General features: G+C 41.5%; 1 protein-coding gene across 2 annotated transcripts in view; it reads right to left on the bottom strand.

The window, feature by feature from the left end:
* Positions 1-7342: 7342 nt before the first annotated feature.
* Positions 7343-23601, bottom strand: part of KCNC1 (potassium voltage-gated channel subfamily C member 1) — a 105773-nt gene continuing 89514 nt past the window's right edge. The window contains exons 3-4 of one of the 2 annotated variants that reach the window (XM_063398106.1): positions 10983-11171; positions 7343-8998 (exon numbers count right to left, since the gene is read on the bottom strand). In XM_063398106.1, coding sequence (XP_063254176.1) covers positions 8862-8998; positions 10983-11171 — 326 coding nt within the window. In that variant the 3' untranslated portion in view covers positions 7343-8861. The remainder of the gene's footprint in view (positions 8999-10982; positions 11172-23601) is intronic. The other variant, XM_063398107.1, reaches the window with a different exon arrangement.

Genomic DNA, 23601 nt, shown 5'->3' with positions numbered 1-23601 from the left:
CGCGAACACACTTTTGGAACACCAAGAATGATTTGGGGCGATAAGGTGAAAAAAGAAAGGAGTATGTCAGTTTGTTCCTGCTCCTGATCTGTGTTTCATATCTGCATGTGATCTTTGTCACTGAAAGGCAAGAACTGCATTTTTGTCTCCTTTGTTGTGCCTGTATAGGTTGAAGAGTTTGGGAAGTAATGACTGTTCTTGACGTAGTGAGTGCTTTGTCATCAGTCAGGGCTTCTAGGTGCTGCTGTAGTACAGAGAGTGAATAGAATTCATTGTAAAGGTACACAGCTGAATGTCAAAACCAAGTTGCTGCTCATTCTTTCAGAAGTGAATGCCCTGTTTTGTGTGTCAATGGCTTTGTTTGCAGAATCAAGCACTGTACAAAATCAGCTACGGCTTTCTCTGTGAGGAGGGGAACACACAGTGAAAAGTTCCTAAACAAGTGGAAGAAGATAACTTTCCATGCTGATGTTAAGAGCTTATGGCTATTGCCTGTTGATAATCCCCATGGAGATCAGTCTCTGCAAGGCAAAGTGCAGACCCAGTGGGCTGTGGTTCACAGAGTTCTCTGACAGGTCTTCTGTGATAAACAAAGCAGGAAGCCTGTTACATAAGCATTCTGCATGCAGGTTCAAATGGAAATAAACTGACAAAGTTTGTAATATATATATATATATGTATTTACAAAAAAGACACTGAAAGAACTTAAGCAAGTGTCTGTGCAGCTGCTCTCCCCTCCCATTTTCTGAAGATAAGTAAACCTGCCAGTGAGCTGACACTCATGAGGGAGAACAAGTTGTGAACTGTTGACCTTCAGTCCAGAGAACTTTCAGGCCTTTGGGTGGAGGGGGAGAAGGAGAAGAAAGCTGTTGTGTGCCTTTCTGTTACTTGAAATCCTAAGAGATCTGCAGTTGTTACTCATGCAACCTCCATGAGCACCTGCACAAGACACTCCTGTTCCATTTCAAAGAATGTCGGTAGGACAATGTGTGTATTGTGCCAGAAGTTTCTGTCTCTCGGGGGATTTGTTTGGGCCCCTTGGTGGTCACTGATGTTTTTTGACTTGGTGTGGCATTCTGAGTTACTTGCTGCTTTTGTGCTCAGCGTGCCAGGCCCTGTATTTGAAGTGTGCTCCTTTGAAAGATGGAAGGTGATTTGCCCAGTCACCGCTTACACGGCACTGACCTCTCTGTCTGCACGGTGGCAGTCCTTTTGGTGTCTGACTAGTCTTGCCATCTGCAATCACAACAAAGGTCACTTCTAAATGAGTGCCAGCTGCATGTTTTGAGCACTGAGAAACTGTGGGGAGGATGGGAGAAGGTGATTTGATTGTGCTTTTTATGGCATGTTTGGAGTTGTGAGACTTAGGGATGGGGATGGACAACTGCTGAAGGAGATCAGTTTGATTGTACAAGAGAAAGGTGATCATGGAAAAATATTTAAATGAATGGCAATAGAGAGCCTGATACAGTCAGCTAAAACAGGGAAAAAAGGAGGGGGAGGACAGAGCCAAGATACAGCTCCTGAGGACTGAATAATATCACAGCATAACAGCATTCCAGCCTGCCAGTGTGGTGGGAGTGAGATGAGAGACAAACTATGCTGTTTCGTGGATGTTATTGTTCTCCCTCTTCCACTGTTTATTTATAATAATGGGAGTTGTTGACCTGCAATGTTCGGGGTTTTTTCTCATTTATAGCACACCTTGAAATTTCCAGTTCTCCTCAGCCAAAACAGCAACAGCCGATCTTCACCTTGCAGACTCAGAAATATTTTGATCAGGCCTCTGATCTAGTCCAGCATTTAACCAAATACTTACTATTTTTTCCATTTGATTCCATGAACTCTGGATCTGATTTAAATAAGACTTAGGTAATTTTAGGACTTCCAGTTCCTTTTTCCCTGTGTTAGAGATCAAGACGATGACAGATACTGATAACTCTGAGCAATTTTGATATTTTTATGGTGCATGGTAAGTCTTGGACTTTCTCTTTCAGCTACATATTTTCTTGAAAAGGACTCCAGATGTGCTATCAGTGTTTGAGTCCTGCTTATGCCATTTACTACTAGCTGAAAATTCCAAAGGCTTGGAATGGATACAGTCTGGGATAGGGAATCATCTTGTGTGGTTTTGATTGTGGTTCAAAATGTGCACTGTAGAAAAGAGGTGCTTACATGGAATTTGCTGAAAACTCCAGCTGACACAAAAATAATTGGCCACTTTAACTTTTTTTCACATCAATATCTTGATACATGTGGAAAAAAGAGGTAGTACTTTGTTTCTTTCCTTTAGTTTTTGTGCTGTTTTTATTTCCCAGTAAATGCTGATCTTGCATGTTTTTGCTCTATGTTAGAAAGAATAATAGCCTTGAAGTTAAATGCTTTGCTTTTATGGAAATGGCCTTCTACTGGGTGAACATAACTGAAGATGTAGGTCTGTATCATGTGCTTTGAAGTTAATTTGGAGGAACTGTATGTTTAAAGTCATTGTTATTTTGTAACCCATTTAGGTGTTAAGGGACTGAAGTCAGCCACATTCTCAGAGCTATTTGTGCATTTCATTGAGGTTCATCAGTCAGTTGTCTCAGCATTCACCTGTTTTTAATGCAGCAGCAGTTTTTACTCATCAGTGCCTCTGTAAAACATCGAAATAGACTATGTGACTGAAAATATTCAGCAGTGAAAATAGTCTCTGTATTTGAATCATGGCCTGGATGAACCACGTGTTTCCTTGTGGGAGAGTGAGGAAGCATAAATTTAGAGTATTGGGAGAACACATTGTTCGACTTGATTGGAAAAAAGAACAACAAAGTAGTTATTCCTGAATAAAAGCTGGCTGAAGGATGGGAAAACTCAGGGGTGACATTTATTTTGCAAATTTTTTTCTGGCATTTTTATTTTGTGACATGTGTGTTGGATTTCACCTTGTTTCCAGATGTATCTTTGCAGGTTGGTAGGGGGTGGAGTGTGAGTCCAATTCCCGTGTTGGCTAGCCTCTCTCTTAGTTCATTTGCAAGTTCCTCCTCTGTTTCCAGGCTGCTTTGCCAGTAGACCACCTGATATCCAGATACTATGCAGTCTTGAGGGAAGTTCTGTCTTCAGGTCTTGGGATCGAGACTTTGTAAGTGGAATTTCAGAATTTCAATTCAATATTGTTCCAGTACTCCCTGCTCACCATAGTTCTCTTAAGTATGTGTGAACACTTTGCTAGCAGACTATGTTTTTACCTTTTTTTTTTTGTATTTAGAAGCGAGGCCAAGAGTTGGGAGATTTTTAATGTTCTGACATGACTTTAATTTTTGGCTGCAAATGTCAAGCGAGTTTAGCTTTTGTTTTGTTTTTACTGATTTGAATGCATGAAGACATGTGGTACCTAAATTAGGGCAGCAGAGGAGTAATCAGTAATGAAAATGCTCTGTCATTTTAACTGTGTGGGTGCTTAATCATTTTCCATAATAATCCTCTGCTTTAAAGTACAAAGAAAAGGGATTCCTACAGGGGCATTGTGTTCTTCTGCAGACAAGGAAATATGGCATCTTTTAAATAATGAAGAGATGCTTCTGTCCTCTGGTGCCTTAATTCTGAGTAGATAGATTATAATAACTATTCCTTATTAAATATGGCTTTTCCTCTTTTGACATCAGAACACTTGCAAAAGAGGATAACATCACAGAAACAGAAGCTGAAGCACAAAAAATTAAATTGCCCCCACCAAAGTAACCCAACATGTCCACAGGGGAGTCAAGAATAAAATTCCCATTTCCTGAGTCCCAGGCCAAGCTCTACCTTGTAAGCTAGTGGTCCTTGATGATTATTTTGGGTAAATCTCACTGCCACTTCTTCCCTCTCTCTTTGCTCTTCTTTCCCACTCACTGCTGATTGCTGTTTCCATTGCTCCTGCTTGCATAACCCATTTTCCAAACTCATCCCGTGTCCTTCTCATTTCCCACCCCCTGAGCCGCCTTCTCTCCAGTCACCCACTTGCACTGACACCGCCCCAGCAAAGCGTGGCCCCTGCTGAGCAGCTTTCCCTGGGCTCAAGCCTTGTCTGCTGTTGTGCTGCTGTGACTCACAGTCAGCAGCCTCTGCACAGGCTGTGTCATCCCTGCTAAGCCCTTTGAGTCCAGAGGCAGTGCAGGTACCTCAGAGTGACAGCTGAGCTAACACAAATGCAACATTTTGCCTTTTGCCGCCCAAGGAATCTCTAGCTTGAGCAGCAGGAAAAATGAGGGAAGCCTTGGAGCACATGCTTTTGATATTTGGTACCTGGAGATGTTTGGACCTATGCACTTACATGAAGTATTTTGAATGTCCAAGTGAATGCTGAGAGTTGAAAACCTGGCTTTGCCAGACTGAGACAGGGCAGATATCTCATTATAGCATTTGCTTTTTCAGATAAAGTCAAGAGTTGCGGTTCTGGACTTGTTTTTAACATTCAGTAATTCAAATCTTATTCTTGATTGTAAATGAACATTTGTATTTCCCTAGGAGAGGAATTGGGCACTTATAGTCCTAGATGAATGCAGAGGCTTTGGGAGTCCTGAACAGACAGGTATTTTATGCACAAACTCAAGTAAGCTAAGTCAAGTGTGACTTAAAAATAACCTGCATAATTTAAGCAGTGAAGGTAGTTTGTGTTCAGAGGTAGTTCAGAGGCAAAGTTCCTTCCAGGATATATATGGAAAGCAGAGAAATAGGCTGCCTTGTTTTGAAACTATGAAAGGGATATGCAAACTGGCAGGGTAATATCTTCAGGATATCTTTTTTGTAAGCAGCTTTGTGCTCGTTTCCTTTTTGAATGCTCTTGCCTTAGCCCTGCTTGCTCTCTTCTGTATTTCAGTTGGCTCATTTGTCCTTGCAGACGTTTGTTTCAGTGATGTATTTTCTTTTTGGCCCTGAAACTTTAGGGAGCGAGAAGGCAATTTACATGAAAAATCACTTCATCCAGATTAATGACTGCTGCGTTTGACTGTTATCACAGTGGTTTTAGCTAGGGGTTTTTTTTTTTCCCTCTCTTTTTTTTTTTTGGTGTGTTGTTGTTGTTGTTTTGGGTTTTTTTTTGTTGGAGTGAGAAAGCAGAAACCTCTTCTTAGAAATTTCTTCTGTCTGAAATTGCAACTGTGGAGGCACATCAGATTGGTCCAGAAAAAACAAGTACCTTCATGCAGTCAGAGGAAAAGCTATATGTGGAGAAAGTGTGGTTGAGCTGTGCTTTAAATGTTAGCAAGTAATAAGCAACTAATTGCCAATGGGTTCAGGTGAAGGGCCAGCTCTGAGTCTTAGAGCTGGGAACTCACTGGTGAAAGCTGAGTTTACAGAGGAGAAACACAGATCTTCATTTCCAGCAGGAAACAGGCAGAGTGTAAGTGAACTGCAAAACCAACTTCTGCTCTTACTTGCAATGGTGTGAACTCAGAAGTAGCTGGTGGCATTACTGAGAGCCTGAAGTCAGAATCTACCCACATGGCTAGTTTTAATGCTTTAATAAAGATTTGTACCTCCTGTAGGGAGAGGGGGCAAACTTGAAGGAATCAATGTTTTAACCAGAATACCCGAGCAAAGGCTCCTTAACTGCAAGGCAGCTGGGAGGATGTGGTAAATTTCTCATAGGATTCAATCCAACAACTTCTGAGATTTTCCATTTCTTGTGTTTCCCCTCTCACCCTGTTGTCAGAACTGCAACTGTTGTGAAGGGGAATTCTGGGGTCAAACAGATTTTAAGCTTTAGAGCACCTCCTGAAGGGCAGATGGGACGCGTGGTGCTTTTTCTGAGGGTTTATAGAAGTCACCCAGAAGACATGGTTACCCCAAATCAGAATGAGCAGAGAGGAGAATCTAAATGAAAATGAGAGTTGGGAATGTAAAAAAGTAGCACAGAAAGACAGTTGTACCCAGCCTGTTCTCTAAGGCTCAGATATATGGAAAGTGCAGTGGAAGGTGAAGACCTACATGGGACTTACAGGGTTGAATTCCTTATGGTAATGGAAAATTAGCACTGGGCCCGTGAGTCAGTGTTAAATAAAAAATGGGGCAGATAAATCTATTTCTGGATTCTTAATACATTATAAGAAGCAAAGTTGTTCATTAAGCAAATACTGGATGAATCTGGATCTTACCTCTGGAGGTAAGAAATTTATCTTCTGAGAAAGATGGCATAGAAACAGTGTGAGAAAAATAGTTCTTGGGAGAAACTAAAGCAGAAATCAAGTACATAATGCTGCATCAAGGACTACAAAGGAGTTCTCTAATTATGTACAAATTCAGATGATCAGCCTTTCCTCTATTACTAAAACACAGCTTGAGGTCTTCCTTGGTTTTTTGGGTTTTTTTTTTGGAGTAGAGTTTTGTGACGACAAGGTCCAGCTGCAGTAGGGTTTCTTTTGTGTATAATTTAGCACTTACCAGAGCCATGAGTGTTTCTTCTGGAGTTTTTTGGATTTAATCTCTACTTCTTCCAGACTGTAGGGAGACTATTCCTTTACATTTCCATTCCCATCAGCAGTTGCAGATGCTGTAGCTTGCCTAGAAGATTGCCAGCTCTTTTGAAATTCCTCACACGATGACAAAGGTGTGTATCCTTCCTTTATTGAAGTACTTTATCAAAAATGCTCAGGCAACTAGAAAATTTTTGGCACATAGTCCATAGTTGTCTTTTGTAGCATCTAAAATCAAGTTTAATCCCATTGTGTTTAGTAGTTCTTACTGGTGCATGTTTTGTGTGGCAAATCAAGTGTGACTAGGACACCTGGATTTCTTTCAGTTTTGTATCAGGTGCACTGGTGTGGCTCAGTGAAGAACAAGTGAAGGACGGGGCCCAAAGAAGTAAGAAAAACTGAATTCATTTTATCAGCTAAAAAGACAAACATTTATTATTGTTGGGGAGGGAAAAGGAAGATACCTAGGTCATTATAGGGGTTTTTAATCTTCCCTTGTAAAATTACTAATGGTGTGAATTCTTTAGACATTGGTTGTATCAAGTGTTTGCAGGCTTCATTTATTATCTACTAACCAAAATTAGCATTGTAGAACCAAAGCAATACCAAGCTTTTCTCCTACATTTCTGTTGAGAACACTGTATTTATTCAAGATTTTAGAAGCAAGTCTCTGGAAACCCCTGATTGCTTCAGAAAAGGATTCCCCTTTACACTATACAGCAGGCACTGAAACCATGATACAAAATTTATTTTCATGCTAGAATTGTTTTGCATAACATTGTGCATGCATTTTACTCAGTACTAAATTGCATACAATGCTGTTGTCTTGTTTCTTAAACTTTGAGACCATTTATACTTGAGTATTTTCCTGATTTTGTACTCTAAGTCCCAGTTTTAAAATAACACCTCTTTTGTTTAAAATTCATACTGATTACTTAATATGAACAATTTATGAAGGGTCTTTATGCTGGATCTATACATCAATAAAATACAACATAACCAGAGCTGGAAAATTAACCAGCTGTTACTGTCAGGTCCAAAGGAAGGTCCCATGTGTCACAAGCATGCCAACAAAAACAGACAGGAGAAAGTTTTTCTTATTTTTATACATTTCTAGTTGGATTAAAAGTTCTTGATTTCCATGTCGGTGTGATGAACTGTGAAGGCGTGGTCAATATGACCGATGACTGCCTGATTGCACTTTTTAAAACCATTACTCTGTATCTTGTATACAAAAAGAAGCGATCCATAGCAAAGAAATGTACAGTTTTATAATGTTTTACATTTTGGCTACAACAATGTATGTAAAAGTAAAGAGCTTTGAAAGAAAATATATAACTTTGCTTTTTTTTTTTTCTTTTTCTCCTTAATCATACATTTGCAGTGTTTCTCGTGTGTGTGTTGTTTTGTTGATTTTTTTTTCATTTTCATTTTTGTCTTCATGCAAGTCATGCTATGGAACAAAAAAATAGATTAAAAAAAAAGGATCTTCTACAGTTTTGTTACATTTTGGCCGTAGAAAAAGCCTGCATCTCTAGTACAACTCCAGAACCACGAAGAATCATCCATAAAACCTGCATGGAGCGAGTTAACTTTGTCCAAATGAGAAGGTCTTCTATGCCTGCACAGTTCCACAGAGATGTTTATTAGCCATCAATGTTCATCTCCATCTTGCCTTGTCAGGTCACTCTGACTGCCTCTGTTGGCATATATTTAGCAATGACTGGACTTTCTTTGCAAAGATCTGCATGTAAAGAATACAATCAGTACTTGAGCTTCTTCCCTGCGCTTTTCACATCAAGCTCGGCATCTTAGTGTTAAAGGAAGGAGGAAAAGGTGAGATAGCTACATGCAGAGGCAGCCATATTCTTCTTCAACAGGATTTTTTTTCCCATGCAGTCAGCCAGACTGAGACCTCTCTATAGTGTGTCTGAGTATTGCTTTCAGCTTAAGATAGGTGCCCATGCAAAGTTTCATTCTACTGTGCTTGTTTGCTCAAACTCCTGCAGGGTTCCTATGGCTCAAAAATATCCTGAGAAAAGCAAAATCTTCCATCGTTGGCATGTTTCAGCATCGACTAAACGCCTAACCCATTCCATACAGAGCCAGTAGATCCACCATTAGCCACAATAAGCGTATACTAGCAGGATGCACCAGCAAGGAAGCCATCTGGTGCATCTACCCTTCATCCTAGGTACTGATACCATGCAGCACGTATGGCCCACCAGTACTACGCCAATGCCTGCCTATTGTCATCTGAGTGCTATTTAGGAGTGTTGTCACCTAAGCATCAGAAGTAACACCGTTTGCAGCGGGTGCTACTGTGAGACATTGCATCTTCAGACTTAGTCACCTGGACTATATGCAACATCGCATAGGCTAATTGAAAGTAAAGCTTTTTAGACCATTCTCTGCTACTGATCCATGCTACAAAATAGATGGGATGGGAGACCAAGAACGTCTCACTGGGCTAGGAGAGCTGTAGGGCGCAGACACTGAGGATAATCCTATCGCTTTTCCACTTATGCCAGCTATGCTGTTAAGGCTCCGTGACATTTCGTAACCTTCATTTAAAAGAAAAATGCAAAGTACAGCATTGGATCAATGACAGAATGGACTAAGAATGAGGTCAACATTGTAGCCAGTTCAATAGCATCTGCATGCACGGACATGCCGAGAGTAGTATCACTTGCAACATGACTCAGGAGGCCGTTGAAATACGGAAAAAGTTTAAAATATATGCATTTTAAAAAAAAAATCATCATTTCTCAAGATGGTCAGGCTATGTAATTGATCCTACAGGCAGCAACATGGTTGTACCCTAAAAAAAAGAAGAATCAGTGGGAGGGATTTTCTACGTCTCCATCATACACTCACACATATCTCTCCCTTCCACTTCATGCATTGTGACCTCAGGCAAAATTAAGGTTTGTGGTATCTTTGTGGGCTGGAGGGGGACAAGGCAGCAAAATCCATAGAATTGAATGTGTTGCTATAGAGATACTACTCCTTTGTTCTCAGCATTAAAAGAAAAAAAATAAAAAGAAAGAAAACAAAACTGCATGCATTCAGTTTCCCTCCCTCCCTCCCTCCCTTCTTTTTCAGGCATGCACGTAAACAGCTCAGCAAGTGTACAGAGAGTTGCACAAACTATGGATGAAATTCTGTTGGAACAACAATTAAGATGCTCTCAACATGTTTCAAACAGGCCAACAATATGCTGACGTATATTACTCTTTAGCCAACCAGCCTCTGTTTCATTCAGGAACGAGAGGAGGTTGCAGTGCATCGTGAAAACCATACATTCCCCATCCCAAAGGATGTGCCATTTGGAGTGTTCCCCTGATCCACTGGAACCACCTGAACTCGCCCAGGCTGAATGAACACGGCCAATGCTTATCCAATACAGAATCAAGTAAAATGCTTTGCTACAAAGGTAAATTTTAGAGGATATACTTTCATATGAAAGTCTTGTGGTCCTACTATATCTTTGTTGATGATAAGCTTTAGACTTATAAATACATACACTATCTATAACTGGCATTTACTATAACTATTGCCCATCATACAATGGCACATGGGAATTCTATACTCCATACTCAGTGTATGGTTATGTCATACAATCTTTGCAGTTTTAAAATATTGACTCTATCTTATACTATATACAGTACACCAGTGGTAAACACTGATTTGAAGAGAGTGAGTTCTTTTCCAATTTTCCCATACCTTATCAACTTTGATGCATATAGATGTAGCTCTAATTTTGGGTTTGTATGGTTGCCTCACAATAAATCATTTAAGCAAAACAGTCTCTTTTAAAAAGGGAAGGTTTTTAAATGTGATTTTACTTCTGTTTCTAAATAGATTATTCTGACCATTAGCAAACTAAAATGCAGTTACTTCTGAGAGATTCGTCCCTGTCAGAAGTCTGAGAAACTAACTAATAATGATTTATTTATGAAAGGATTTTAGATGGATTATTTTCTAATTTTAAGACACCTGTGCCAACAGATGTTCATGCTTTTCTTTCTATATGAAACTAACCAGCTATGAATATCCAAATATTTTGTTTTAGTGCTCTGTTAAGGTCACTAAATAATAATTTCTTGTTTTCTTGAGTATGTTTTACTTTTGTGGTTTATCTCTTCTGTCTGCCACCTCCAAGTCTGTGCTCCTCAGAGTCTGGTAAGCTCTGTGAGCTTTCCAAGTGGCAAACCTTCATTGCTATATTACGTTAATTGGTCTCTCCTTAGGGGATGGACTAATCTAAGGATATAGTAGAGCATCCTCCACTAAAGCTTCCTGCACCAGCTGGGGTGGAAGACTCAACTGCCTAGCATTGCTGCTTGGGGTAGTTACTGCTCCTTAGGCTTCTCTTTCTGAAAGAAATAGGTTAGAAACTCCAAATGCAGACATCAGGTGGTGGTTTCCAGCCCAAACGTGCATATCTACAGCAAGCGCACTATCGCGAGCTCCAGCTAAGCTGACTTTCTCTTAGTTATTTAAACCGGTTGCTAGCTACATGGTCACAGGGCCCCAGCTACATACCCTTTCTTATTCCTCCATCAGGCGGGCAGGGATATTCCCCGGTTGATAAGAGGAAGCAGGGTCCATATCTCTCCCGAGTGCCAGAGCGGGTAAAGGGCAGGCCCTCATCAGGCGTAATAGCCTGGTCTATGTGGGGACAGTCTTCGTTTGCCAGCGCCGCCTTGGCCACCTCACCATTCAGTTTCGAATCTTCAAACATATAAGCAGAAGGCTATTGAAACACTATGCACTGTTTATTAGAGTTCCAGCTGCAAGTTAAGGGTTCACAGCTAAAGACTTCTATAGCGACACTCTAAAAGGTAGCACATCTGTCCTAGACACTGCGTTCATGTGCACTGCACCAAAATAAAATAAAATCAAATCTGTTAAGTGGGAGGAGAAACAAAAGGTGATCCCATTAGGTGTGACAGCAGCCACCTGTACGTCCGCCCTGAGGGGCCCTTTCAGAAAGGGGCGTGCAGTGGTTCCTAGTCCTGCGAGCAGAAGACTGCGGTTAGAAATCAGAGTATGTTTTCGCATGACATCGGATGGTGCATGGATGACCTGTTTGTCATGGAGCCTAGTGCCTCCTGGAGCTCTGGAGAGGCAGTGGACTGAGAGTTGTGTTTTAGTATTTGAGTATATTCTGTTTGTGCTGCTTTACACCCGTGTGCGGTATTACTGAGGGGGAAATTCCTGCTCTTCCCCTCCCCAAAATTTACCCAGATGGTTTTATAGCATTTCCAGTATCAGTCATGCAGAATGGCTGTACACGTTTGAGACACACAGAGTACGTTACGTATGGAAATACAACAGCAGAATGTGGATTTAAAGAAAACCCAATCCATTTTCTGATGTTCTCCTCTGAAACACATACAGTATTTGCAATGCCAGCACGGGACGCTACATACACAAAACACTACAGCAGGCCATGAATTTGGAAACTAGATGGAGTAAAATTTACTCTTGGCTGTAAATAGTGAAAATAGGTTGTCAGATTTGCCCATTTTGCTCCACACATTCCCATGAGGATAGACTGAGAATCATATGTTTTCTCTGTGTGACTGGTTTTTACATTCATAAAACATTTTAAAGTGCTATTTAGTGTAGGAATTTTTTTTTAGGCTTTTAAAGTGTAAATTAGTGTATTGAGAATATACTCGAAATATGGCACAGCTCAATATGAGTATTTTGGTTGAAGGGAAGGAAAAACAGTCAAAATGTGCTTTCTGAAGCTCCACAAATGCTGAGATATATTAACTGAGTGGCACTGGCAGCATCCTACACCTCGGTTGCACAATGCTTATTACCTAGACACTGTAAGGCAATGGGTGATCCTGCAAGTCTTCAAGGAAAGAAACTCAGTGGACAGACTTAATTTCATTTCCCCTTCTACATTCATGTACTAGCTTCTTCTAAATGCTATATAATATTGTCATTTATTTTGCAATTATTTTGAAGCCAACTAATAAAACAAGCCCCAAAGGGAAAAAAGATACAGTTAGGTAGGGTTTGGAGGTATGAGTTTGATTCTCTGATGGACAACAGATGAATAGAAGGCAGAAGCATTTTCAAGTTATGTTTGTTACTTTGCATACACATACACACAGATGTACATGACACACACTATCAACATCTATCAGGCACCAGTAATTGCATTCTAGGCCTTTATTTTTCTTCTATTTAGATGTCACTGGTTTGTCACAACATAAACAGTCTTTGCTGCATCTCACCTTGGCCTTCATTTTTCTATGTACAGAATCAGCCAATTATTTCCCCCGAGAGAGATGTGGTAATGTTTCATTTTGTTCTGTGAGCAATGAAATAATTCGGTCTCTCAACACATTTAAAAATGTTGCAAAAGCTATACGGGCATTTTAATACTTGTGGACACTAATTTCAATAGGATTCTAAAGGTTTAAGGTTTCACTGAGTTGCAATTCATTTCTGTTCATAATAATCATTGCTATTTAATAACAGTCTGAGCAAAAACCTGGCACGGCTGCCATAGAAACTGTGACACTGCAGGTACTGAGCCGTGTATTTAAAAATCACTTAGCTGTGTTTGGGGCAAGCTGCAGTCCTCCTGGGGATGAGCAAAGAACTGGGCTGCTTCATAAGCCTCTGCTGCTACAAGCTGATGGCTCTAATCCTGCAATGAGGGAGGCAGCTGAGTCAGCAGAGCTCAGCACTGAAATCTCTGAGACACCCACTGCTGCTCCTGAGCCCAGGTTTGCAAGTGGAGTTGTTGGTGATGGAGGGCAAATTGGTCAATTTGAGGAGCTCAAAACTTCTCTGAACAGAGTGTTTGTAGGTCAGGTAGCTCACTGGTAACAGTCATTGATTCCTTTGGAAGCCGCTTGCAGGCTCTGTTGTGCTTGAATGGCAACAAAATTGACCTTCTTCAAATTAATTTCTTAAATTGCATTATAAATCTCTAGTAGCTTGAGCTGGAACTTCCTCTCACAGACCCTTCAGGATCCCTTAGCGCTGATGGTTTTTCCTCTCTGCTTGTTAAAAATCCACAACCTTATTATTTTATTTCCATTCCAGAGGAAGAGAACAGAGTAACTGGGGATGTGGGCAAATTACTGAACTATCCTATTAATGTCCCTTGAACATTACAGTCATGGGACATGCCTTAGGGATCACATTTTGGATGGCCACGCTAATCCACAATGACAATTTGGGTGAATATTTAGGAAGCAGAGAAATTGCCAGCACAGAACACTGCATCTATTGCTGGTGTATATAAGTAAGTGTTAAGTAGAACAGTTGTGGTCCAAACCACTGGCTACAGCACCTAATTCTCTGGAGGTATGTGATTAGTCTATTGTGGGAGTAAAGAAAACATAAACATCACTGATGCCATCAGTCCACAGTTAGAAGTTCCCACTGTTTTAACTAGCAGATTGACGTGCTGAACAATTTTAGGAATAAAATTGATGGAACGAAATTACATTATTTCGTGTTGATTTCTTAAGTTTCCATTTGCACATTTGCTTTTTCCAAGACTGACCCTGTGTTTGAGAGACCTCCAGATAAAGAAAAACTATGCAAGCATTGCCGTCTGGTGACTCTGAATCTAGTTATTCTAAAGGCAACTATTTCTAGGTGCTTAAAATTTCTAAGGGTTGATTCTGCCCTATCAAATTCTCATGAAACCTTCCATCCCTGCTAGCAGAATCTGAATTAGGCTCATACAGCATTTTTTGTTCTTTAGGTTTTGTTCTATGAAGAGGAGTCAATATTATCATCTCTGTTTTACAGATGGATAAGCCTACAATGCAGTGAAGTGACTTGCCTACTGCTATATAAGATTTTATTTACAACAAAATCTTCTGACTCTCAGCTTGGCATCTTATCTCCCTAATTGTCCTGTCTGTGAGTACCTAGCTTACTGCACCAGCTCAAAACATTCTCCTGCAGAGATGTGGCTGAGAGGCTAAAGAAAGTATTCAGCATATTTCCCAGGTGAGTAGTTTGTTTCACAACTACCTCATTTGTGTGGTTTCCACTTGCCTTTTGTTTTTTTTTTTCCATCTCATCCCTTTTTATCTGCAGAAAAGTACATTAAAATGCCTTGTGTGTTTCCAAGCAAATGCTGGCTTTCAAAATAGGGAGAAAGGATTCTGAAAAATATCCCAACTTAGGATAACTGCTAGATTTTGCATTAGTGTACTCTGCTTTTTGTGGAGAAGCACAATAGAGGTGCCCATGTACCTGCTGCTCCATTACTCATCCCTTTTGCCACAGCAAATGGTTGCAAATTGTTACAGTGGCTTTACCAGCACTGCTGGTTTTCAATATAAGCAGTCTGACACCGACTCTCCAACTATTTGAACGGCACCTTACATACAGAGTATCAGTGGCCATAATTGTATGATACATTTATTGACCTCAATCTATGCTTGGAAATGTGGCACTTGTTCTGAAATGGTTCCTGCACGGGGAAAGTCACCCCAGTCCTCTTCCCTGGAGCAAACACTGCCATTCTCCTACAGCTGCCAAGAAACAAGTTCCTGGCCTAGCCTTCTTACTGTAGGTATTGTCAGGGATGGTGGCAATTCTCACTGCTTCATCTCAGGATTGTAGCTGTGCCCCACAACCCCACCTCTTTCTGTCCCATGTGTCTACAGACCTGTGCAGTGGTCACTTATTCTAAAGACTGGATGAATTGAAAGGTACTCTCAGAGGGGATTATTTTCAGTGTTTACAGAATCACTTTGACTGAAACAGGGCTGAGAGAAACCCCACAATCCATAGCATGGAATCCAAGCATAGTCACCCACCCATGAGTCAACATCTGGATACATGGACTGTGACAGATTCCTCCACATTCTGCTGAAGAAGATAGGGTTTTCTCAGCTCTAGATCAGAAACACAGCAATTAAGAGACATAGTTTTGGTTTTTTGGTCACATGAGGTCACTGACAATCTCCTCCAGAAGAACAGAGGCTGTCTTGCTCCTACACTTGTTTAAAGATTGAAAGAGATAAGAACAGAGCTTGAGTACCTACAGCTTGCCTAAGTAGACATTGGGTGACTTCAGAGCTTTTCAGCCTGTTACAAAGGAAGGGTTTGACAGGCAGGAGCAGCTGAGAACAGTGCCAGTAAAGTAAGTTGTTTGAAAGATTAAGATCTTGCTGCTGGGGAAATCTTCTCTGAGTAAAGTTACATTTCACATCCCTACCCCATGTACACCTAAAAATTAACCTACCACTTCTCTAGATCTCAACTGTGCTCTTACAGTCCTGATCCAAACCTGGGACTGCCATTATTACTGTCTGTAGATACTCCCACTCCTGATCAATTGAGTGTCCTTTGGTTCTTCTTCAGAACATGAGGTTCATTTTCATTTTAAATGTGTCACTAACTCTAATGTTTACAGTAGCTGCCTGAAGTGTTTTATGAAGAAGGATCTCCATGAGGTTCCCTAACAGCAGAGACCTTTAATCCAGCTCGCTCCCTGAAGAAAGTATTGGTATGTGTTCCATGAGTTAATTACTCTCCTGTATTTCAGTCCTGTCACACTCTCCCAGTGATGTAAAAGGGTTGTTACTGTGGTAAACATTAGCTGTGTCATACTCTGCTGGCAATGGGAAACTTCTTGGGATGATGGGTTTCCCTGGCTCTTGGGCTCGTGACAGAAAGATACAGGAACAGGGGTGGCGCAGCTGAGGTGAGAGTGGAGAATTGCTGTGCTCTAGCTTTTCTTAGCTACAGGCCTATTATCTGGAAGTGAGAAGTAGAGCAGCCATAAGGCTGCTGGAGGACAGATTTTCCCAGCTGTCTTTATCAAAAAGGTAAAAAAAAAAAGAAAGGCAAAGATTTCACATTCCTTTTTGCATCCTGGTTTTGCAGCATCACTTTGCACTTCTTGTGCTAAGCAAATGATTATGATGAAGTTAACAGGAGGATTTCAAATATTCAAAGATATTTACTTTGATTCGTGGAGGAGTTAAGACTGCTTGCTATATGAAAATATCCATTGGCTTCATATCCCTAGATGTCCCTAATCAGCCAACTAGGGAAGATACCTCATCTGTTGTTTGTAAACAGAAAAGGATTTGTGGATGATGTGATGGTTGGAGGTTGTCTTGGGCACAGGGATCATGAAATGATAGAGTTTTTGATTTCCAGAGAGTAAGGAGGGGGTCAGGAGAACTGTTACTTTGGACTTCCAGAGGGCAAACATTGGCCTGTTTAGGTTGACAGAGTCCCTTGGCAGGCAATCCTGAAGGGCAAGGAAGTCAGGAAGGCTGGACATTCTTCAGTAAGGAAATCCTAAAGGCACAGGAACTGGCTGTCCCTGTGTGCCAAAGAATGAGCTGGTGAAAGGAGACCAGCCTGGCTGAACAGGGAGCTTTGGCTGGAGCTCGGGGGAAAAAAGGGTGACTTTCATCTTTGGAAGAGGGGGTAAGCACCTCACAATGACTACAGGGATGTCATGAGGTCATGCAGGGGGAAAATCTGAAGGGCTAAAGGCCAGCTAGAACTCAATCTGGCTACTGCCATACAAGACAATAAATATGTTTCTATAAATACATAAGCAACAAAGGAGGGCTAAGGAGAATTTCCATCCTTTATTGGATGTGGGGGGGATATATCATGGTGACAGAGGATGAGGAAAAGGCTGAGCTGTGTAATGCCTTCTTTGTCACAGTCTTTAATAGAAGGCCAGTTTTATTCTGGGTACTCAGTCCCCTGAGCTGAAAAACAGGAATGGGGAGCAGAGTGAAGCTCCCATAATCCAAGGGGAAATGGTCATTGAGCACTAAGACAAGTTCTCAGGCCGGAGGGGTCCACCCAAAGGTACTGAGGGAGCTCAAGGGATTGCTCACTGAGCCACTTTCCATCCCTTATCAGCAGTACTGGTGCACTGGGGAGGTTGGCAAATGTGACACTGAGCTACAAGAGTGGCCAGAAGGAGGATCTGGGGAAGCAGGACAACCAGGGGATCAGCCCAGCCAGCATGGGTTTAGGAAACACAGATCCTGCTTGGCCAGCCTGATCTCCTTCTATAACAAGGCAACCCACTTAGTGGATGAGGAAAAGGTTTTTCAACAGCATTCTCCTAGAGAAATGGTGTGCTCATAGCTTGGAAAAATTCACTGTTGTTTGGGTAGAAAACTGTCTGGATGGCTGAGCCCAGAGACTGGGGTGAGTGGATTCCATCCAGCTGGTACCAGCGGTGTTCCCCAGGGCTCGGAGCCGGACCCAGTCCTGTTTAATCCCTTTATCAGGGCTCTGGATGGGGGATCGAGGGCACCCTCAGTCACTTTGCAGACACTCCAGGCTGGGGGGCAGTGCTGATCCCTGGAGGGCAGGAAGGCTCTGCAGAGGGATCTGGACAGGCCGGATCGATGGCTGAGGCCGCTTGTGTGAGGGTCAGCCAGGCCAAGGGCCAGGGCTGTCCTTGGGTCACAACAACCCCAGACAGTGCCACAGGCTGGGGCACAGGGCAAGTGGAAAGGACCTGGGGCTGCTCTTTAACAGCAGATGAACACCAGACAAGAGCGTGCCCAGGTGGCCAAGAGGGCCAGGGGCATCCTGGCCGGGATCAGCAATGGCGTGGCCAGCAGGGCCGGCCGTGATTGTCCACCCGTACTGGTGAGGCCACGTCGTGAGTGCTGTGTCCAGCTTTGGGCCCCTCACTGCGAGAAAGACATTGAGGGGCTGGGGCGAGTCCAGAGAAGGGAAATGAAGCTGGTGGGGGCTCTGGAGCACACGCCTTGAAGAGGCTGGGGGTGTCGAGGGTGTTTGGCCTGGAGAAAAGGAGGCTCAGGGGGGTCCTTATCACTCTCTACAACTCCCCAAAAGGAGGCTGTAGCCAGGGGGGATTGGCCTCTTGCCTCCCATAACAAGCAATAGAACAGAAGGAAATTGCCTCAAGTTGTACCTTGAGGCACAACTAATATCTAACTGGATATTAGAAAACGTTTCTTCACCAAAAGGGTGTCCAGCGTTGGAACAGGCTGTCCAGGGAAGTGGTTGAGTTGCCATTCCCAGGGGTATTTAAAAGTTGTGTAGATGGGGCACTTTGGGGGATGGGGATGTGGTTTAGTAGTGGACTTGCAGTGCTAGGTTAGAGGCTGGACTTGATGATTTAAAGATATTTTCCAACTTAAAGGATTGTATTATTCAGTGATTTCTCTCTGAGATGTCACATGGAAAGGAAATACTTACAGTTAAATTCCCAACTCTCTTGAGTCTCTTGAAGTCAAATTCCACTCCTGTTAGCAAGTTCTTTCTGTTTTAGTTGCCTGGATAGTGTTTACTCTGCATTAATATTCATTGCCCACTCATCAATTGGTTCAGTATAAATTACTGTATTCTTTTACACTGGACTTCATGGAAATTCTGCTGTGCTTCTTCACTTATTAAGAGAGGGTCAGAGCATAACAGCAAATCAGGTAGTAAAGGAACTCCACGCTAAGACACTTATGCATCTCTTGAGTTGGTACATGACTACAGTGATTTCTGAGTTCCTGACACTTAAGAATAAGCAATAAACTTCATGCTGTCCCTCTAGAAAACGATCAGAATGTCTATCAGCTACTTTTTACCATTCTTTAAAACTAGTTTATGGGAGTAATTGGGAAAGACTGTTAAATCTCAGGACATCATTCAGCAAAGTAACAATTATGCTTCTGTGCCAGACCATCTTTGGCTACAGAAATCAATTTTCTAGGCTACAGAGCCTCACAGAGGCTTAAGAAATGTGAATCCCATGGGTAGGGACTCATTTTTGTTGTTTAATCACATCCTTAGAGTAAAAGGGATATAACTATATGAAATTAGAAAAAGAATTATGTAAAAGATATATTAAACAACAGACAAAGGATGACAAAATGATGAAATGATGACTTGGAGAGTGTGGAAGGAAGTTTAGCATAGAGAAGAACAGCATAGAAAATATGGGTTTAAGCCTTTGAAAATGAGCTATGATATGTTGACATAGGCACCATTGGTTTTCAAATAAGAGTGGCAAGAATCCTAGATTGGTAGGTTTGGGAGTGTTTTCTTCTGGAGAGTAATGAAAATTAATTTTTCCCATGCAGACTATCTGAAAGAAAAGAAATTAATTTGACTAAATAGCTCTATTTTCATACCAAGTACTTACTCTTTGCATTAATACCTCGCATCAGGTTTTGTGTCACAACCTCAGTGAAGTTACCTATAGTCTGTGACATTCCTGGTTCTTTTGCAATAAAGAACTGTATTGTAATCTCCTCGGCTGCCCAACATGGAGCTCAGGTTGATGGGAATTGGAGAAAAACTTCACAGAATAAAATGTGACAGTCTGTAACATACACAAGTCGCAAGCAACGTACAGCAATAACAAGTAAATGTTAACAAACAGAGTGAAAGAGAGAAAGAGAAAAAAGAGAGAAATGTGAACATGTAAAAGAATTAAGATTCCTATATAACAACTCCATTTTAGTTACCCCAATAGTCTAAGGCCATTAAAATCAATATCTTTATCTAGGTATCTTTATTAGTTTCCTGATTTTTATATTACTGCATATTTTGAAAGTTGTTATGAAGCTCTTCTGAGTAGATCATACTGAAGGACTTTACACTGGCATGAGAGCAGAGTTTAGTATGCTACATGAATTATGCAGAATCCTTCCGCCCCAACCTACCTCTTCAACATTTACTCACCACCGTGTCGACCTGGGTCCCTCCAGGAAGCCGTGTCCCCCAGGAAAGGCACTCCAGTGACGGTGGTGACCGTCTCTCCCAGTACTAACTTGGCCAACATAGTAACATCACTCCCAGAGAATATCACCCTTGACAGGTACTACTTCTTGAAGTGAGGTGACAGTATGTTGGCTGCCTACCTACTGGTACTGCTAGAGAAGTACAGGAGCTCTAGGAAAGTCGATCCAGTGCATCTTGCTATTGACAGGCATTATTGGATATGTGCTTAATGCAGTGCTGAGAACGGTTGCTTCTGGAAATCCTGCATTGCAAAGAGCTCTGGAAGATCCTTCCTAGTTTCATCCTGATCCTTCTGGGGGTTTATTTATACCTACCCTGAACATCTGAGAGTCTCACTAACGCTGGGGGGGGGTCATTGAGAGGTCAGGTAGAGGTTGCAGGAAAATGCAGTCAGGTGAGTCATGTTACCATCTTATATTACTGCTCTGACTGAGGAATCCAGTATGATGATCTGTACAGTATGGAAGGTGTCTGAGACATGGAATGTGGATGAATGAATACAAAGAACAATGACAGCAGGAATGATAGAGTGCTTGTTGGTTTGGCTTTGTGCTTATAAAAAGACAAGCAAGTAAACGAAAGGCTTGGAGAAAATATCCAGCAAGTATAGTCCAAGAGAGATACAAGCAAGTGGACTGGGCACAGAACTGGGACCTCATACCCTACACCTTTTTGCCCCTGGTATTTGTACTAACAGGTTAAGTGAAGTAGTGTATTGTGCTGCAGCAGAAATGCACTTGTTGCACAGAGGTGCCTTTTCTTTTATCTGTTCTGCAAACACCAACCATACTCAGTTCAGAAGGAAGAGATACCAAGAGTATCTCTTTCATATTCCAGGAATGCGTTCTGCACTGGATGGCATGGGAGCCATGTGCGTGAGAAAGAGGATTTACCATATTTATATCTGCTTTGTGCTGGAGGATTGGCACAGGTTTGCCTTATTTGGCTGAAGTGCTTGTGTCTGTGTTTTCCCATGACTAAAATTGCCTTGTGTTCATTAGGTTATTATGGCATGAAAACTCCTAAAATTTATTATTTAGTTCTGCAATTGATTTTTAGCTTAGTGCAGTCCAGTTCCTAAACACACTCGGCCCTGCCTCTGGTCCCCAGGGGTTGTGTGGGGAGATTTTCTAATTTCAGAATTTTTTTTCATGTCTCACCTAGTGCCAGAGAAAAGCAGGAAACATAAAGCACTGTGCTTGAATACATAGCTCCTCCTCCTTGTTTTCAAATTACTTGGCACAGAGGATGTTGTTTTTTACTCACATTCTAAGGTCAACAGTAGTACAAGTGACACCCACCAGTTTTATCTCTACAGGAAGTGACAGATGAATAATTGTACAACAAGGTATTACATTCTATTAGTTATAAATTCTGCTTTACATGCAACCCCCAGCTGTGAGATTGCAGGAATGCCACATGGGGCAGGGGGCAAGGAATAGATCCAAAGTGCTTCCACAGAACTGTAGGCACTTAACTGAGAATATATTGAGTTAGAGCTGCAGCCACCGGTGATCTCTTATGGAGAAAGGCACCCGCAGACAACAGCTCAGGTCATAAATGAGCGGATTACTCTCGGAGGCTGCCTGATTCTTCTTCCAATATAAGAGGAATCTCAGAAAAATGAAACTTAAGTTAGATGAGAATTACTGAGTGTTGTTCCTTTTGTTTTGAGCTGTTAGCATTTTCTCCATTAGATCCCAAAGACTCCATCGCCAGTGATATCAAGATGTGGTTATTATCTCATTTGCTATTTTGGAGTGCGGAGTTTTGGATTTTAAAGACTAGGAAGGCTAAGTATAGTGAGGAAAGAAAAAAACACCTCCCTATTACCTTTTCCATTCCTTTTTAGTATTTTTTATGTCCAACACATTTAAACACCTGAGCTTTCTGAGCTGAAACAGACCTAAACTCTTAGCAGTTACTTTGCTGTCTACTGTCCATCTTACAGAGAGGGGCAAAGGTTTTATGACACTAAAATTACATGAGACGTTTTTTATAATGTTCAGAGACACTTGATCAGAGAATTTGCTTCCCTGTGGTTTGAAGGACCACCACAGCGACTACATACCTATGGCTTTAACAATGCTTTGCTCTCCATAAAAGCCACTGAGGCTCACAAGCTACAGTGAGGTGTTAGGCAGCAGAATGGGCCTCTGACAAGAGCTGCCAAGAGTTCCCAGCTCCCACTGAGCACTGGCACTAGAATTACAGTGCCCAGCACACTTCTGACGTTAGAGCCAGTGTGTTGCACAAGGAATACGGGTTATTTAGGTTATGATGACAGAAAAGATGAAAAATGAAGCCCTGAGAAAAGAGCAGCTCCTTCAGAAAGTATGAGTGATAAAGCTGGAATGGGTAATTCCACATGATTTCTTTAAAAGGAGAACAGCTCTCTCTCAGGAAATATCATTGAAATAATGGGCTCCTAACATCACAGCTTGTTCCAGTTCATCTCACCATGGAGTACACTGGAGTCACTGCAATTTTGTTGCTCCCTTCTGTCAGTGATAGACTTGGATTACTTTAACTATTCAGACATCAGGATAGTCTAGGAGTGGGTTATTGAAAATTGGCTTTGGGGCAGAGAAGGAAAAGAACTACAGAATGTTTTTCTGAAGTTGAAGTCTGTGTTAGTAATGACAGACATTTCCCCTTTCCTCTTAGGTGCCTCAATTCTAGTATTTTTTTTTCTGTATTTTACAGCCATGCAATGAATAGAGAATTTTGCCACCAGTACACTGTGAAAGAGCCTGCACAATACATTTGTATGAAGATAGCATATCCTTGGAGTATAGCTTAAGAGAAGCTGCATGCAGAGGAGATCAGAGAGGTGAGAAATTCTTAATTTGGCCATGTTAAAGTCAATATAAACCTTTTGTGTGGTGGTGTTGTAAAGATCTATATGAAAAGAATAAAAGGGTGGGGTAGATCTCTGAACAACCCCCAAATAACCCATCCTCCTGGCTTATGTATTTTGAATGCATTCTTTAGACCATTGCTGTGTGGCACCAGACAGTACTGTAGGCATCAAATGAAGTTATGAATTCCACTCATGTTCCAGATTTCTTTTACAGTGTTGGGAAGTTACCTTTACTGCTTCATCCAGTGACAACTATGAGATGTAACCATGTTGTCAATCTGTCCAACAGGTGAGCACACAGCTCACGTAAGAGAGGGACTGGACAATGCTTTAAAAATAAAACAGAGAGCTTTTAGTATTTGTTTTGCATATTTTGAGTTCTTCTTACAAACTTGCACCTTAAAATATTTCACTGTGTGCTGAATTAAATTATTATACCGGTAGGAGAGTGTGAGGTTTGGGACAAAAATCATGTTTAAGTGGTTGAAAGTATTTTTCTGGGTTTGGTTGTTTTGGGTTTTTTTTTACTTCTGTTATGATACTGACTAT

Source organism: Prinia subflava, chromosome 5, assembly GCF_021018805.1.
Source record: "Prinia subflava isolate CZ2003 ecotype Zambia chromosome 5, Cam_Psub_1.2, whole genome shotgun sequence".
Taxonomy (NCBI): Eukaryota; Metazoa; Chordata; class Aves; order Passeriformes; family Cisticolidae; genus Prinia; species Prinia subflava.
The sequence above is the reverse complement of the archived record's forward strand: the minus strand, read 5'-3'. Positions and strand labels throughout refer to the sequence as shown.